This window comes from Synchiropus splendidus, chromosome 4 (assembly GCF_027744825.2).
Source record: "Synchiropus splendidus isolate RoL2022-P1 chromosome 4, RoL_Sspl_1.0, whole genome shotgun sequence".
In the NCBI taxonomy this organism is placed as follows: Eukaryota; Metazoa; Chordata; class Actinopteri; order Syngnathiformes; family Callionymidae; genus Synchiropus; species Synchiropus splendidus.
The window spans coordinates 21116974-21131264 of NC_071337.1; the positions used below are offsets into that span (position 1 = coordinate 21116974).

At 42.3% G+C, this 14291-nt stretch overlaps 4 protein-coding genes across 4 annotated transcripts; 3 read left to right on the forward strand and 1 right to left on the reverse strand.

The window, feature by feature from the left end:
• Nucleotides 1-234: 234 nt before the first annotated feature.
• acp5b (acid phosphatase 5b, tartrate resistant) lies at nt 235-3205 on the reverse strand. The gene is made up of 6 exons (XM_053863170.1): nt 3068-3205; nt 2474-2661; nt 1825-1952; nt 1548-1739; nt 1168-1315; nt 235-723 (listed from the first exon to the last, which is right to left on the reverse strand). Exons 1-6 carry the CDS (start codon nt 3150-3152, stop codon nt 484-486), a joined length of 981 nt encoding a protein of 326 aa, XP_053719145.1. The 5' UTR covers nt 3153-3205; the 3' UTR covers nt 235-483.
• Nucleotides 3206-4381: 1176 nt separating this feature from the next.
• Nucleotides 4382-7206, forward strand: LOC128757479 (toll-like receptor 1). Its single transcript, XM_053862803.1, has 2 exons — nt 4382-4448; nt 4511-7206. Exons 1-2 carry the CDS (start codon nt 4435-4437, stop codon nt 7008-7010), a joined length of 2514 nt encoding a protein of 837 aa, XP_053718778.1. The 5' UTR covers nt 4382-4434; the 3' UTR covers nt 7011-7206.
• Nucleotides 7207-8043: 837 nt separating this feature from the next.
• On the forward strand, nt 8044-10619 carry LOC128757197 (toll-like receptor 1). The gene is made up of 2 exons (XM_053862302.1): nt 8044-8057; nt 8120-10619. The coding sequence occupies exons 1-2, from the start codon at nt 8044-8046 to the stop codon at nt 10617-10619; spliced, it is 2514 nt and encodes an 837-aa protein (XP_053718277.1).
• A 1078-nt stretch (nt 10620-11697) lies between these two features.
• On the forward strand, nt 11698-14273 carry LOC128757198 (toll-like receptor 1). The gene is made up of 2 exons (XM_053862303.1): nt 11698-11711; nt 11774-14273. The coding sequence occupies exons 1-2, from the start codon at nt 11698-11700 to the stop codon at nt 14271-14273; spliced, it is 2514 nt and encodes an 837-aa protein (XP_053718278.1).
• The last annotated feature ends 18 nt before the right edge of the window (nt 14274-14291 follow it).

Sequence of the window (14291 nt, forward strand, 5' to 3'; positions counted from 1 at the left end):
CAAACTCTGATAAAGGATTAATTCCCACGATGGATTACAATTCAAGTTCGTTTTAAATATTTAAATCTGACTCACAATATCGGTTAAAAAAAAGTTAAATACATAATGCAGAGCACAGATCACGTGCTGCCCACGTTGAAATGTACTATATAATTAACACAACTTTCTCTAAACTTGACCAAAAATATTTGATTGGATTACTTCAGAAAACGACTGCCACACATAGACCATAGTTTTGTTGTTATTGTCCGAGAAATACAAGCGACTTACACAAAGATTAACAAAACAGAATGCCATTACAACAAGCGCTAAGCAACACAACAAAAAACAATCACAAAATATGTTTAAATAATACATTATTTGCCATAAGCGTCGATAAGGAGTCAATACATAAATTGACTAAGTTGATCACACATTTGATATGAACTTAACGTCAATCATTTAAAAAATATATTTATTTTAAAATCACAATAGACACAAAACTTACGTTTTGCGCTTTGGAATAGTAGCCTTGTAAACACACTTTCCATCAGTTTGCATAAAACTGACTGTCATATCTCTCAAAGTGACCTCGACAAAGGCTAGTCCTCCGACGGTGAAGTTGACAGGGCTGGAATAGATCTGCCACGAGAGAGGAACGCTGTCTCTGTGGTTTGTGCGGGGGTCACTTTCTACCCCGCTACCACTGACGACGTAGGCGCTCCCATCATCTTCTTTGAGGAACTGTTGTAGCACACAGAATGATTCATCAGAGTCATGTGATGTAGTGTTAAACTTTTAAAATCATTTTCCGGAGCATATTGGTTTAGGGCTATGAAGAGCAGCGGTTTATCATCTAATGTAATCTAATGTGAATAGCTGAACCAGTGCTGAAGATTCATAACCATCTCTGATAAACAGTGAAGTGAACCACTGGTTTGCAACTATATGCAGCGTAGACTAGTTGAAATGTTCACTGTCGAAATTACAAGAATCCTTCCAGTAACTGGAAGTTTTCCAAAATCACGTGAAGCAGCCTCTTCCTTGTCCCCAACAATGAGTCAAACATAAAGCCTAGGCTTTGATGCTAATGAAATAATATTCATTTTAGAGTACATTGGATGTCGTTTATTTGTTCCACAGTGTGGAAATTCAACACATTCAATTCATCTTTATTGTTAATTTTACCTGAAGATCATGGTCGTGGCCGCTCATGTAGACAGATGCTCCGTACTTTTTGAGGAGAGGCCTCAGTCTCTTCACCAGACAGGCAGTAGGGCCATGATGGCCAATGGACCACACTGGATAATGACCAGCCACCACAACATAGTCCGACCTGCCGTTTGGAAATGTCTTTAACATTTCAATCATGTTTTAAAGTGAAAAAAGATGATCTCTTTGGATTTAGAGTCATTGTTTTGATTGATACATCAGCAAGTTTTTTTCCTCTTTATTTCTGTGTTGTGTTTTGCAATTGAATTTGTGTAACCCATTCCGCTGTCTCTGGGAGTTGTTTTGGTCTTTCCAATTGTTAAGTTTTTGAGGACAGTTTTTCCAGTTTGTCTCACCTGCTGCTGGCCAGTTTGGAGTGGATCCATTCCCACTGCTTTTCCGAAGCTTTGCTGTTCACTGGACCTGAAGGCTGGATGTCATCATAGGTGTTCCCACATAGAACCACTGTATCAATCATCAAGATGTTCACCGTAGCATTGGAATGAGGAATGTTGAAGAGCAAGTCATAGTAGAGACCCGGGAAGTTCCTACAGAGAGCCAACTTTCAGTGGAGTGAGGAAGTCAAAATTGAAAGTAACTCAAAAAATGAAGCTTGAGGGCAATAAAAATTACCAGCGTTGAGAAACATCAGAATAAGCAATCTGTGCTGAGACGTTGCCAATGTGGTCGTGGTTCCCAGCAACAAGGTACCAAGGGGTTTTTAATAGAGCCGGCTGAGAGAAGACTTTTTCAAATGTTTGCTGTGGAAAGAAATGACACTGTTGGGTCTTGTGCCGCTGCAAGTCAGGTGCTCAACCTGTCTTGTGCATTCTCCCTGGTCACACCTGTCGTCTTCAGGTCCTTATTTACCACATTAAATTTCAAAGAATGAAAGGATCTGAGGTAATTGTATTTTTTTTTAAATAGATCTCACAATTTAAATAACTTTAATTCTTATCTTTACTTCAAATGCGACTGTGTGTCTGGTCTATTTTGACTGAGTGATTTGAGAAAAAAAGGCAATATCTTATTGCATTTATTTATTCAGTTTGCATTTGATTTGAGATTTTATATCAATTTCAAATCTATGTCATTTTTTTCATCTCGTTATTTTTTTATTGAGTCTCCTTACTTCAGAAGATGGTTTTAGCAACGCAATCTAAACATGTCTTCCCGATATTTATTACACTTAAACAACATAAAATGTACAGTTAATAACAATGGACATTCTTTTGAATATCAACCTATTTCCCAAAACCTGCATTTGAATTCCTCCTTTCACCTTAAAGCGAGGGTCATCCACACTTTTGACCCCCTCATAGTAGAAGTGGTCTCCAAGGCTGAGGACGAAGTCCACTCCTTTGGTTTGCACCAGCATTTCGATATCTCTTGCAACCGCCATCTCATGAACAGTGAAATATGGATAAACTGGGATGCCGCCCCAGTCTCCCAGAACCACAAAACGCAGAGCTGAAACACAACAATAACTTGGACTCAGTGCCTTCGCACACACCATGTATTATTATATTATTGCTATTTGTCCATTATGGTTTATAAACAAGGTAAGACATGTTTTTTTCCTGTTAAAATGTAATTCAAATGTAAATTTAGCTCATTCTTTTATATTAGAATATAACACATTTTGGTTTGCTTTGTTTTTTACATTAAAATGTAAACATACAGGTAATTGTTATTGTTGCTTTTTATCTGCTTGTCTGCTTGTACATGTTCTGATCTTTCATTCAACACATTGTTGTGACAAAAACATATAAATTAAATCAGCAAACATTATCTTTTGTCAGAGATCTCGGCTTACTGTCTTGAATGTTAGAGTCAACTACTGCACTTCCTTCATTTAAAAAAGAACTGCGGTTACCTGTTCCATCTTGAATCCGTGTTTGCAGTTCATGAGAGCAGATCAACAAGCAGAACAGGAAGAGTGGCAGCTTCATTCCTTCCATTTAGTCAGTGAAACTATCAGTTTGTGAACACTCTCTTGTTTACCTTCCTTGTCGGTTTGAAACATACAGGAAATCAGTGGCTCAGCAGGTCGACTCATGTTAATAATTGAATTCTTCCGTCGTGTCACTGAGTCTGTTTGCTTTGGCCAATAGGAGCCTTTTGTACTCTTTTATTTTCACAGTAAGCCAGCGCATAATCATGTGCCGAGCAATAAAACCACGTGACGTCAAAACAACTAAGGCCAGTTATTCCAGTTTTGCTTTTGCTGCTTAAGGCAGTTTTCATGGTCAATGTATATGATGTTTCGCACTTTCCAAGTAATTTTCTTTCTAAAAACTATCGGAAATGTATTTTTTTATTTTTTATTTTTTTTATGATTGTGTTACTCTAGGCTAAACTGTTTATGTTGGACTGCATTAATTTTCATTATTGTCTGATTCTTGAACCGGAAAATCCCTACAGATAAAGAAAAACAGCATGCCATGCCTTCAACTGCGCATCTGCTAATGCTAGTACATAACAGATAAATAAATGAATAATAAATAAATAAAAAGGCATTGCGAAACAACCGACACATGTTGGTGCATGTTCTGTTAGAATTTCTCACGGCTCTGATAACAGGGGAATTGCTACGATGAAAAAGGGAAATCAGTGGAGCAGCAGTATGGGGAAATACTGTACAGTTAAAAACAAAAGCACCTTATGGGCTTTTCTACTTCTCTGTCACACATCAGTGAATCGTGCTAAGATGTTTCCTGTTGCAGTGATCACACTTTTGCTTTGAGAGGTTTCACATCCTGTGCTTGATTTTCAAAAACAAGCATAAATCAAGTAATCACAGCCACCAAATTCATACTTCACTGAACATGTTCTTGTTTTCATAACAAAAATACTCTGTTTGACACAAACATCTCCTCTCCACTTTACATGACATACCCCTCAAAAATTGGTCATCCTCTAATCCAGAGGTTCCCAAAGTGAGAGTTGGGACCCATAAAATGAGAAAATTTATAAAATGAGCCAAGATATTTCTTTCTTTTTGATTGAATGGAGAAAACTTGACTTGAAAATAAGTATGAATGTTGAAGTTTCTCCTGTATGTATGTCAATGATAATTCTAAGACTTCCCTCAAATATTTAAAACAGCCAGTGTAAATGAGGAAATTAAAGGAGAAGAGGAACAACAGTGGTTTATATGAGGGATGTTTGCACTTTGCAACAGCCACAATAAATCATAGGTCAGTAACAGATTTGCTTGTGAAAACTGAGTGTCTTGCAGCCATGTTCCCCAAAAGGTAAGCCGTGGTTCCATATTGATATTATTTTAATCCACTCATCATTCTGTCTTTCCTCCCAGAGCCAATGTGGCTCTCCTGATGTCAGCTATCCTGCTGATCTGGATGATAGACCCCCACGCCTCGACTGAATTACCAGATGAACAAGGAATGAGTCTGTGTGTGACATCCAGGAGAGAAGTGCAGGATCTGACACGTGAGAATCTCACCAGTGTTCCCTCCAATCTGTCCTACAACACCAAGTACCTGGATTTGTCTTACAACCCCATCCGCAGACTAAATGGAGATTCATTTGTTATACTGCCGAATCTTTGTTTCCTTAAAATGACCAACTGTGGATTGGAAGAGATCTCTGTTGACACTTTTGATCGCATCCCTGCACTCAAGGCTCTGAACATGGCCAGCAACAGATTACTGACCATACCTGAGATAAGATTGCCTAACTTGAAAATTCTGGATTTGGCTGGCAATCCTCACCAAAGCTACGCCTTGCCAAGGTCATTTGAGAGCCTGGAAGATCTGGAGTTCCTTTCTCTTGGGAGCACAACTGCTCAGTCGGTCACGGCTGATGACTTCAGACCCCTGCAGAGGATCCCTTTGAAACATTTTGCTTTGGGAGCAGGAATTCCTTGGAAGAAATACGAGGCTGGTGCTCTCCTGAAATTGTCCTTCCAGAAAATGTCCCTCAATGCTTCGTTTTGTGGTCATTTTGATTTGTTTGATCGAATCCTGAGGGATTTGAATGTGACCGGAGCAACAGCACTGAGATTGATCACCCTCTTTCCTGACAACTGTGACCTTGATGTGGATCCTCTGGAGAACTTGAGGACAATGCCAAACTTGAAGAATCTAACCATAGAGAGCACCTGGATAAACAGCTCCTTTTTGGAATTATTTTTGAAGAATGTCTGGCTCTCCACAATACAGGATGTCTCTTTTGTTGATGCGACTTACAATGAAGACACTCCGGATGGGTTTCAGTTTAAAACCCTCAACCACTCCATCAGTCTTCGTTCATTCACCTTCGACGGTGTGAAGCATTATCAATACAGGTATCCGATAGTTAACATGAGCTTTGACGTAGTTTCCAATCTGATCTACGTAAAATTCTCTGGGAGTGGGATGAACATTTTGCCGTGCCAATCACTCTTTGCCTTGCCGTCGCTGGAGACTCTTGATTTAGCAAATAATCTTCTGACAGACCATGGCTTCTGGTGGTACACTTGCTCATACACCTCTGTGTTCCCTAAACTTAAACGGCTGAATCTGAGCCAAAACCGCTTCGAGAGTCTGTCATTCATCGCAGGGAAGACGCACGAAATGAAGACGCTGGAGTTTCTGGACCTCAGCTTCAACTCCATTGTCCTTGATGAAAAATGCAATTGGCCGGCACATTTGACGGAAATCAGCCTGGCTAACAACAACCTTGGCAATGACGTTTTCAAGTACTTGTCTAAAAGTTTCAGGAAGATCGACTTGACAAAAACAGGCATCACAACCATGACTCAGAGCGACGTGTCTCTGCTTCCCAATCTGACACATCTGGTCCTCAGTTCCAATGGTATTCCTTTCATCCCAGACTTTGGTGAATCTTCAGCTGTGGTCAGTCTCTACATAGACCAGAACTCCATCACATATCTATCCAAAGAGATGATGGACAGACTGCCAAGACTTCAGACTCTCAAAGCTGGGAACAATCCGTACGTCTGCACATGCGACTCCCACTGGTTCCTCACCCGTTTTGACAAATCCATCCTTGTGGACTGGCCACTGGACTACACATGCAGCACCCCTCAGTCACTCACAGGCCTTCCACTTTCTGAGTTCAAAACCACGGACCAATCATGTTTAGTGTGGCTCCGGGTTGTCCTAGCTCTGTCTGTACTGACTGTCATTGTGTCAATGATCGGCGGACTTTTCTACAAGTATGACGGGATGTGGTATGCAAAGATGTTGATGGTATGGATCCGGATGAAGAGACGCAGCAAGAAGCGCTCGCAATTGTTGATGAATGTATCGTTTGCTTATCATGGATTCATCTCCTACAGTCATCATGATGCAGGTTGGGTGGACAACCAGCTGGTGCCGTGCCTAGAAAATGCTGGGTTTTCACTCTGTGTTCATGAGCGCGACTTCGTCCCAGGTGACTGGGTCATAGACAACATCATTAACTGTGTAGAGGCCAGCTACAAGACCCTGTTTGTCCTCTCCAAACATTTTATCCAAAGTGAATGGTGTAACTATGAGCTGTTCTTTGCTCAGCACAGAGCCATCAGTATCCAGGAGGACTCCATGGTTTTTATTCTTTTGGAGCCGTTGCCTGATGACTGCCTGCCCAGAAAGTTCTTGAGGCTGAGAAGTCTGCTGAGGCAACAGACCTACCTTGAGTGGCCCAGTGATGAAACAAAGCAGCAGGTGTTCTGGGCAAGTCTCAAGTCCATGCTACGTATGGCAGACAAATCCATTGCTCTCAAAGATGTGGCGACGGCTATCTCAGACACAGCACGTGAAATGACCATGAAAGTTCAGAAAAGTGGCCCGACATATCATCGCTTAAAATAGATTACAAGACATATTTATCTGACAAACAGATTGTTAGACCAGATCTGCTCAGCTAACGCAACTCTGCTTGTCACTAACCTATAGTTGTGCTTTGTAGTCCTTGGCAAAGCAGTAATGTTACGCGCAATTTACTTTTCTCTCTAAATTTCATTGGATCTATGTAACTGAAGAGGAGATTCTCATGTTGCCTTGAGAAATGGTGGATGAGGAAAGTTTGGAAAATAATTTCATTTTCAAAGAAAATGTCTCTGTTTGCTGTCTGTTTTGGTCCGGAAGAACTAAATTAACTGTGTTTTATGGTTTGTGTATATATGTTGCTCTGAATCACAATTCTTCTTTCTCATACAGCAAGAGGAGAGTTTGGTGTTATGGCTGTCAAGTTGGGTGTTTCCGAAAATAAAATACATTTTCAATATCGACTGAGTTTTTTGTGAGTAAATCACATCACCATTTAAACTTTCCCTCTATTGTGTGTGTTTGCCTATGAAGCATTGTGCCTAATTTAATATGAATTTCATTTTTACTATTGTTATCATTGTAATAGCAGTTAAAGAATTAATAGTCTTGTGATGGAAACTTGTCATTGGTGAAATAGAAATGACATTTATGTAATGGAGGCCGTCAAACTCAGTCTTAATCCCTAGTTTGGAAGACCCTGCCCGAGCAGCTGCAGACTCATCTGAGCAGAATGGCAAGTAGCCCTTTGCTCTCCACTACTTGTATGATGGTGGTTAATGGCTTTAAGTAGCTGAACCAGTGAATGCTATGTCTATCCACCTCTCACTTTCCACTTATCTCTCCCTCCCTCCCCTGCCTATTTGTTTATTTCGCCGTCACTAAAAGGGCTTCATAAAATTTTATCTATTTAAATGATGCCCCTCCTGAATATATAAAACAGCCAGTGTAAAAGAGGAACTGAAAGTTTCAAATGAACTGCAGCAGTCTGTAGGTGGGAGATTCGCACTTTGCAACAGCCACAATAAATCAGAGCTCAGTAACTGATTTGCTTGTGAAAACTGAGTGTCTTGCAGCCATGCTACCCAAAAGGTAAGCCGTGGTTCCATATTGATATTATTTTAATCCACTCATCATTCTGTCTTTCCTCCCAGAGCCAATGTGGCTCTCCTGATGTCAGTTATCCTGCTCAACTGGATGATAGACCCCCACGCCTCGACTGAATTACCGGATGAACAAGGAATGAGTCTGTGTGTGACATCCAGGAGAGAAGTGCAGGATCTGACACGTGAGAATCTCACCAGTGTTCCCTCCAATCTGTCCAACAACACCAAGTACCTGGATTTGTCTTACAACCCCATCCGCAGACTAAATGGAGATTCATTTGTTATACTGCCGAATCTTTGTTTCCTTAAAATGACCAACTGTGGATTGGAAGAGATCTCTGTTGACACTTTTGATCGCATCCCTGCACTCAAGGCTCTGAACATGTCCAGCAACAAATTACTGACCATACCTGAGTTAAGATTGCCTAACTTGAAAATTCTGGATTTGACTGGCAATCCTCACCAAAGCTACGCCTTGCCAAGGTCATTTGAGAGCCTGGAAGATCTGGAGTTCCTTTCTCTTGGGAGCACAACTGCTCAGTCGGTCACGGCTGATGACTTCAGACCCCTGAAGAGGATCCCTTTGAAACATTTTGCTTTGGGAGCAGGAATTCCTTGGAAGAAATACGAGGCTGGTGCTCTCCTGAAATTGTCCTTCCAGAAAATGTCCCTCAATGCTTCGTTTTGTGGTCATTTTGATTTGTTTGATCGAATCCTGAGGGATTTGAATGTGACCGGAGCAACAGCACTGAGATTGATCACCCTCTTTCCTGACAACTGTGAGCTTGGTGTGGATCCTCTGGAGAACTTGAGGACAATGCCAAACCTGAAGAATCTAACCATAGAGAGCACCTGGATAAACAGCTCCTTTTTGGAATTATTTTTTAAGAATTTGTGGCTCTCCACAATAGAGCATGTCTCTTTTGTCCACATAACTTACAATGAAGACACTCCGGATGGGTTTCAGTTTAAAAGCCTCAACCACTCCATCAGTCTTCGTTCATTCACCTTTGATGGTGTGAAGCATTATCAATACAGGTATCCGACAGTTAACATGAGCTTTGACGTAGTTTCCAATCTGATCTACTTAAAATTCTCTGGGAGTGGGATGAACATTTTGCCGTGCCAATCAATCTTTGCCTTGCCGTCGCTGGAGACTCTTGATTTAGCAAATAATCTTCTGACAGACCATGGCTTCTGGTGGTACACTTGCTCATACACCTCTGTGTTCCCTAAACTTAAACGGCTGAATCTGAGCCAAAACCGCTTCGAGAGTCTGTCATTCATCGCAGGGAAGACGCACGAAATGAAGACGCTGGAGTTTCTGGACCTCAGCTTCAACTCCATTGTCCTTGATGAAAAATGCAATTGGCCGGCACATTTGACGGAAATCAGCCTGGCTAACAACAACCTTGGCAATGACGTTTTCAAGTACTTGTCTAAAAGTTTCAGGAAGATCGACTTGACAAAAACAGGCATCACAACCATGACTCAGAGCGACGTGTCTCTGCTTCCCAATCTGACACATCTGGTCCTCAGTTCCAATGGTATTCCTTTCATCCCAGACTTTGGTGAATCTTCAGCTGTGGTCAGTCTCTACATAGACCAGAACTCCATCACATATCTATCCAAAGAGATGATGGACAGACTGCCAAGACTTCAGACTCTCAAAGCTGGGAACAATCCGTACGTCTGCACATGCGACTCCCACTGGTTCCTCACCCGTTTAGACAAATCCATCCTAGTGGACTGGCCACTGGACTACACATGCAGCACCCCTCAGTCACTCACAGGCCTTCCACTTTCTGAGTTCAAAACCACGGACCAATCATGTTTAGTGTGGCTCCGGGTTGTCCTAGCTCTGTCTGTACTGACTGTCATTGTGTCAATGATCGGCGGACTTTTCTACAAGTATGACGGGATGTGGTATGCAAAGATGTTGATGGTATGGATCCGGATGAAGAGACGCAGCAAGAAGCGCTCGCAATTGTTGATGAATGTATCGTTTGCTTATCATGGATTCATCTCCTACAGTCATCATGATGCAGGTTGGGTGGACAACCAGCTGGTGCCGTGCCTAGAAAATGCTGGGTTTTCACTCTGTGTTCATGAGCGCGACTTCGTCCCAGGTGACTGGGTCATAGACAACATCATTAACTGTGTAGAGGCCAGCTACAAGACCCTGTTTGTCCTCTCCAAACATTTTATCCAAAGTGAATGGTGTAACTATGAGCTGTTCTTTGCTCAGCACAGAGCCATCAGTATCCAGGAGGACTCCCTGGTTTTTATTCTTTTGGAGCCGTTGCCTGATGACTGCCTGCCCAGAAAGTTCTTGAGGCTGAGAAGTCTGCTGAGGCAACAGACCTACCTTGAGTGGCCCAGTGATGAAACAAAGCAGCAGGTTTTCTGGGCAAGTCTCAAGTCCATGCTACGTATGGCAGACAAATCCATTGCTCTCAAAGATGTGGCGATGGCTATCTCAGACACAGCACAAGAAATGACCATGAAAGTTCAGAAAAGTGGCCCATCATATCATCGCTTAAAATAGATTACAAGACATATTTATCTGACAAACAGATTGTTAGACCTGATCTGCTCAGCTAACGCAACTCTGCTTGTCACTAACCTATAGTTGTGCTTTGTAGTCCTTGGCAAAGCAGTAATGTTACGCGCAATTTACTTTTCTCTCTAAATTTCATTGGATCTATGTAACTGAAGAGGAGTCCTACATGCTACTGGCTGGTTGTGATCACTGCTCTGCAGGTTGGCAGATTCTCATGTTGCCTTGAGAAATGGTGGATGAGGAAAGTTTGGAAAATAATTTCATTTTCAAAGAAAATGTCTCTGTTTGCTGTCTGTTTTGGTCCGGAAGAACTAAATTAACTGTGTTTTATGGTTTGTGTATATATGTTGCTCTGAATCACAATTCTTCTTTCTCATACAGCAAGAGGAGAGTTTGGTGTTATGGCTGTCAAGTTGGGTGTTTCCGAAAATAAAATACATTTTCAATATCGACTGAGTTTTTTGTGAGTAAATCACATCACCATTTAAACTTTCCCTCTATTGTGTGTGTTTGCCTATGAAGCATTGTGCCTAATTTAATATGAATTTCATTTTTACTATTGTTATCATTGTAATAGCAGTTAAAGAATTAATAGTCTTGTGATGGAAACTTGTCATTGGTGAAATAGAAATGACATTTATGTAATGGAGGCCGTCAAACTCAGTCTTAATCCCTAGTTTGGAAGACCCTGCCCGAGCAGCTGCAGACTCATCTGAGCAGAAAAAGTAGCCCTTTGCTCTCCACTACTTGTATGATGGTGGTTAATGGCTTTAAGTAGCTGAACCAGTGAATGCTATGTCTATCCACCTCTCACTTTCCACTTATCTCTCCCTCCCTCCCCTGCCTATTTGTTTATTTCGCCGTCACTAAAAGGGCTTCATAAAATTTTATCTATTTAAATGATGCCCCTCCTGAATATATAAAACAGCCAGTGTAAAAGAGGAACTGAAAGTTTCAAATGAACTGCAGCAGTCTGTAGGTGGGAGATTCGCACTTTGCAACAGCCGCAATAAATCAGAGCTCAGTAACTGATTTGCTTGTGAAAACTGAGTGTCTTGCAGCCATGCTCCCCAAAAGGTAAGCCGTGGTTCCATATTGATATTATTTTAATCCACTCATCATTCTGTCTTTCCTCCCAGAGCCAATGTGGCTCTCCTGATGTCAGTTATCCTGCTCAACTGGATGATAGACCCCCACGCCTCGACTGAATTACCGGATGAACAAGGAATGAGTCTGTGTGTGACATCCAGGAGAGAAGTGCAGGATCTGACACGTGAGAATCTCACCAGTGTTCCCTCCAATCTGTCCAACAACACCAAGTACCTGGATTTGTCTTACAACCCCATCCGCAGACTAAATGGAGATTCATTTGTTATACTGCCGAATCTTTGTTTCCTTAAAATGACCAACTGTGGATTGGAAGAGATCTCTGTTGACACTTTTGATCGCATCCCTGCACTCAAGGCTCTGAACATGTCCAGCAACAAATTACTGACCATACCTGAGTTAAGATTGCCTAACTTGAAAATTCTGGATTTGACTGGCAATCCTCACCAAAGCTACGCCTTGCCAAGGTCATTTGAGAGCCTGGAAGATCTGGAGTTCCTTTCTCTTGGGAGCACAACTGCTCAGTCGGTCACGGCTGATGACTTCAGACCCCTGCAGAGGATCCCTTTGAAACATTTTGCTTTGGGAGCAGGAATTCCTTGGAAGAAATACGAGGCTGGTGCTCTCCTGAAATTGTCCTTCCAGAAAATGTCCCTCAATGCTTCGTTTTGTGGTCATTTTGATTTGTTTGATCGAATCCTGAGGGATTTGAATGTGACCGGAGCAACAGCACTGAGATTGATCACCCTCTTTCCTGACAACTGTGAGCTTGGTGTGGATCCTCTGGAGAACTTGAGGACAATGCCAAACCTGAAGAATCTAACCATAGAGAGCACCTGGATAAACAGCTCCTTTTTGGAATTATTTTTTAAGAATTTGTGGCTCTCCACAATAGAGCATGTCTCTTTTGTCCACATAACTTACAATGAAGACACTCCGGATGGGTTTCAGTTTAAAAGCCTCAACCACTCCATCAGTCTTCGTTCATTCACCTTTGATGGTGTGAAGCATTATCAATACAGGTATCCGACAGTTAACATGAGCTTTGACGTAGTTTCCAATCTGATCTACTTAAAATTCTCTGGGAGTGGGATGAACATTTTGCCGTGCCAATCAATCTTTGCCTTGCCGTCGCTGGAGACTCTTGATTTAGCAAATAATCTTCTGACAGACCATGGCTTCTGGTGGTACACTTGCTCATACACCTCTGTGTTCCCTAAACTTAAACGGCTGAATCTGAGCCAAAACCGCTTCCAGAGTCTGTCATTCATCGCAGGGAAGACGCACGAAATGACGACGCTGGAGTTTCTGGACCTCAGCTTCAACTCCATTGTCCTTGATGAAAAATGCAATTGGCCGGCACATTTGACGGAAATCAGCCTGGCTAACAACAACCTTGGCAATGACGTTTTCAAGTACTTGTCTAAAAGTTTCAGGAAGATCGACTTGACAAAAACAGGCATCACAACCATGACTCAGAGCGACGTGTCTCTGCTTCCCAATCTGACACATCTGGTCCTCAGTTCCAATGGTATTCCTTTCATCCCAGACTTTGGTGAATCTTCAGCTGTGGTCAGTCTCTACATAGACCAGAACTCCATCACATATCTATCCAAAGAGATGATGGACAGACTGCCAAGACTTCAGACTCTCAAAGCTGGGAACAATCCGTACGTCTGCACATGCGACTCCCACTGGTTCCTCACCCGTTTTGACAAATCCATCCTAGTGGACTGGCCACTGGACTACACATGCAGCACCCCTCAGTCACTCACAGGCCTTCCACTTTCTGAGTTCAAAACCACGGACCAATCATGTTTAGTGTGGCTCCGGGTTGTCCTAGCTCTGTCTGTACTGACTGTCATTGTGTCAATGATCGGCGGACTTTTCTACAAGTATGACGGGATGTGGTATGCAAAGATGTTGATGGTATGGATCCGGATGAAGAGACGCAGCAAGAAGCGCTCGCAATTGTTGATGAATGTATCGTTTGCTTATCATGGATTCATCTCCTACAGTCATCATGATGCAGGTTGGGTGGACAGCCAGCTGGTGCCGTGCCTAGAAAATGCTGGGTTTTCACTCTGTGTTCATGAGCGCGACTTCGTCCCAGGTGACTGGGTCATAGACAACATCATTAACTGTGTAGAGGCCAGCTACAAGACCCTGTTTGTCCTCTCCAAACATTTTGTCCAAAGTGAATGGTGTAACTATGAGCTGTTCTTTGCTCAGCACAGAGCCATCAGTATCCAGGAGGACTCCCTGGTTTTTATTCTTTTGGAGCCGTTGCCTGATGACTGCCTGCCCAGAAAGTTCTTGAGGCTGAGAAGTCTGCTGAGGCAACAGACCTACCTTGAGTGGCCCAGTGATGAAACAAAGCAGCAGGTTTTCTGGGCAAGTCTCAAGTCCATGCTACGTATGGCAGACAAATCTATTGGTCTCAAAGATGTGGCGATGGCTATCTCAGACACAGCACAAGAAATGACCATGAAAGTCCAGAAAAGTGGCCCGACATATCATCGCTTAAAGTAGACTGAAACACACATTTGC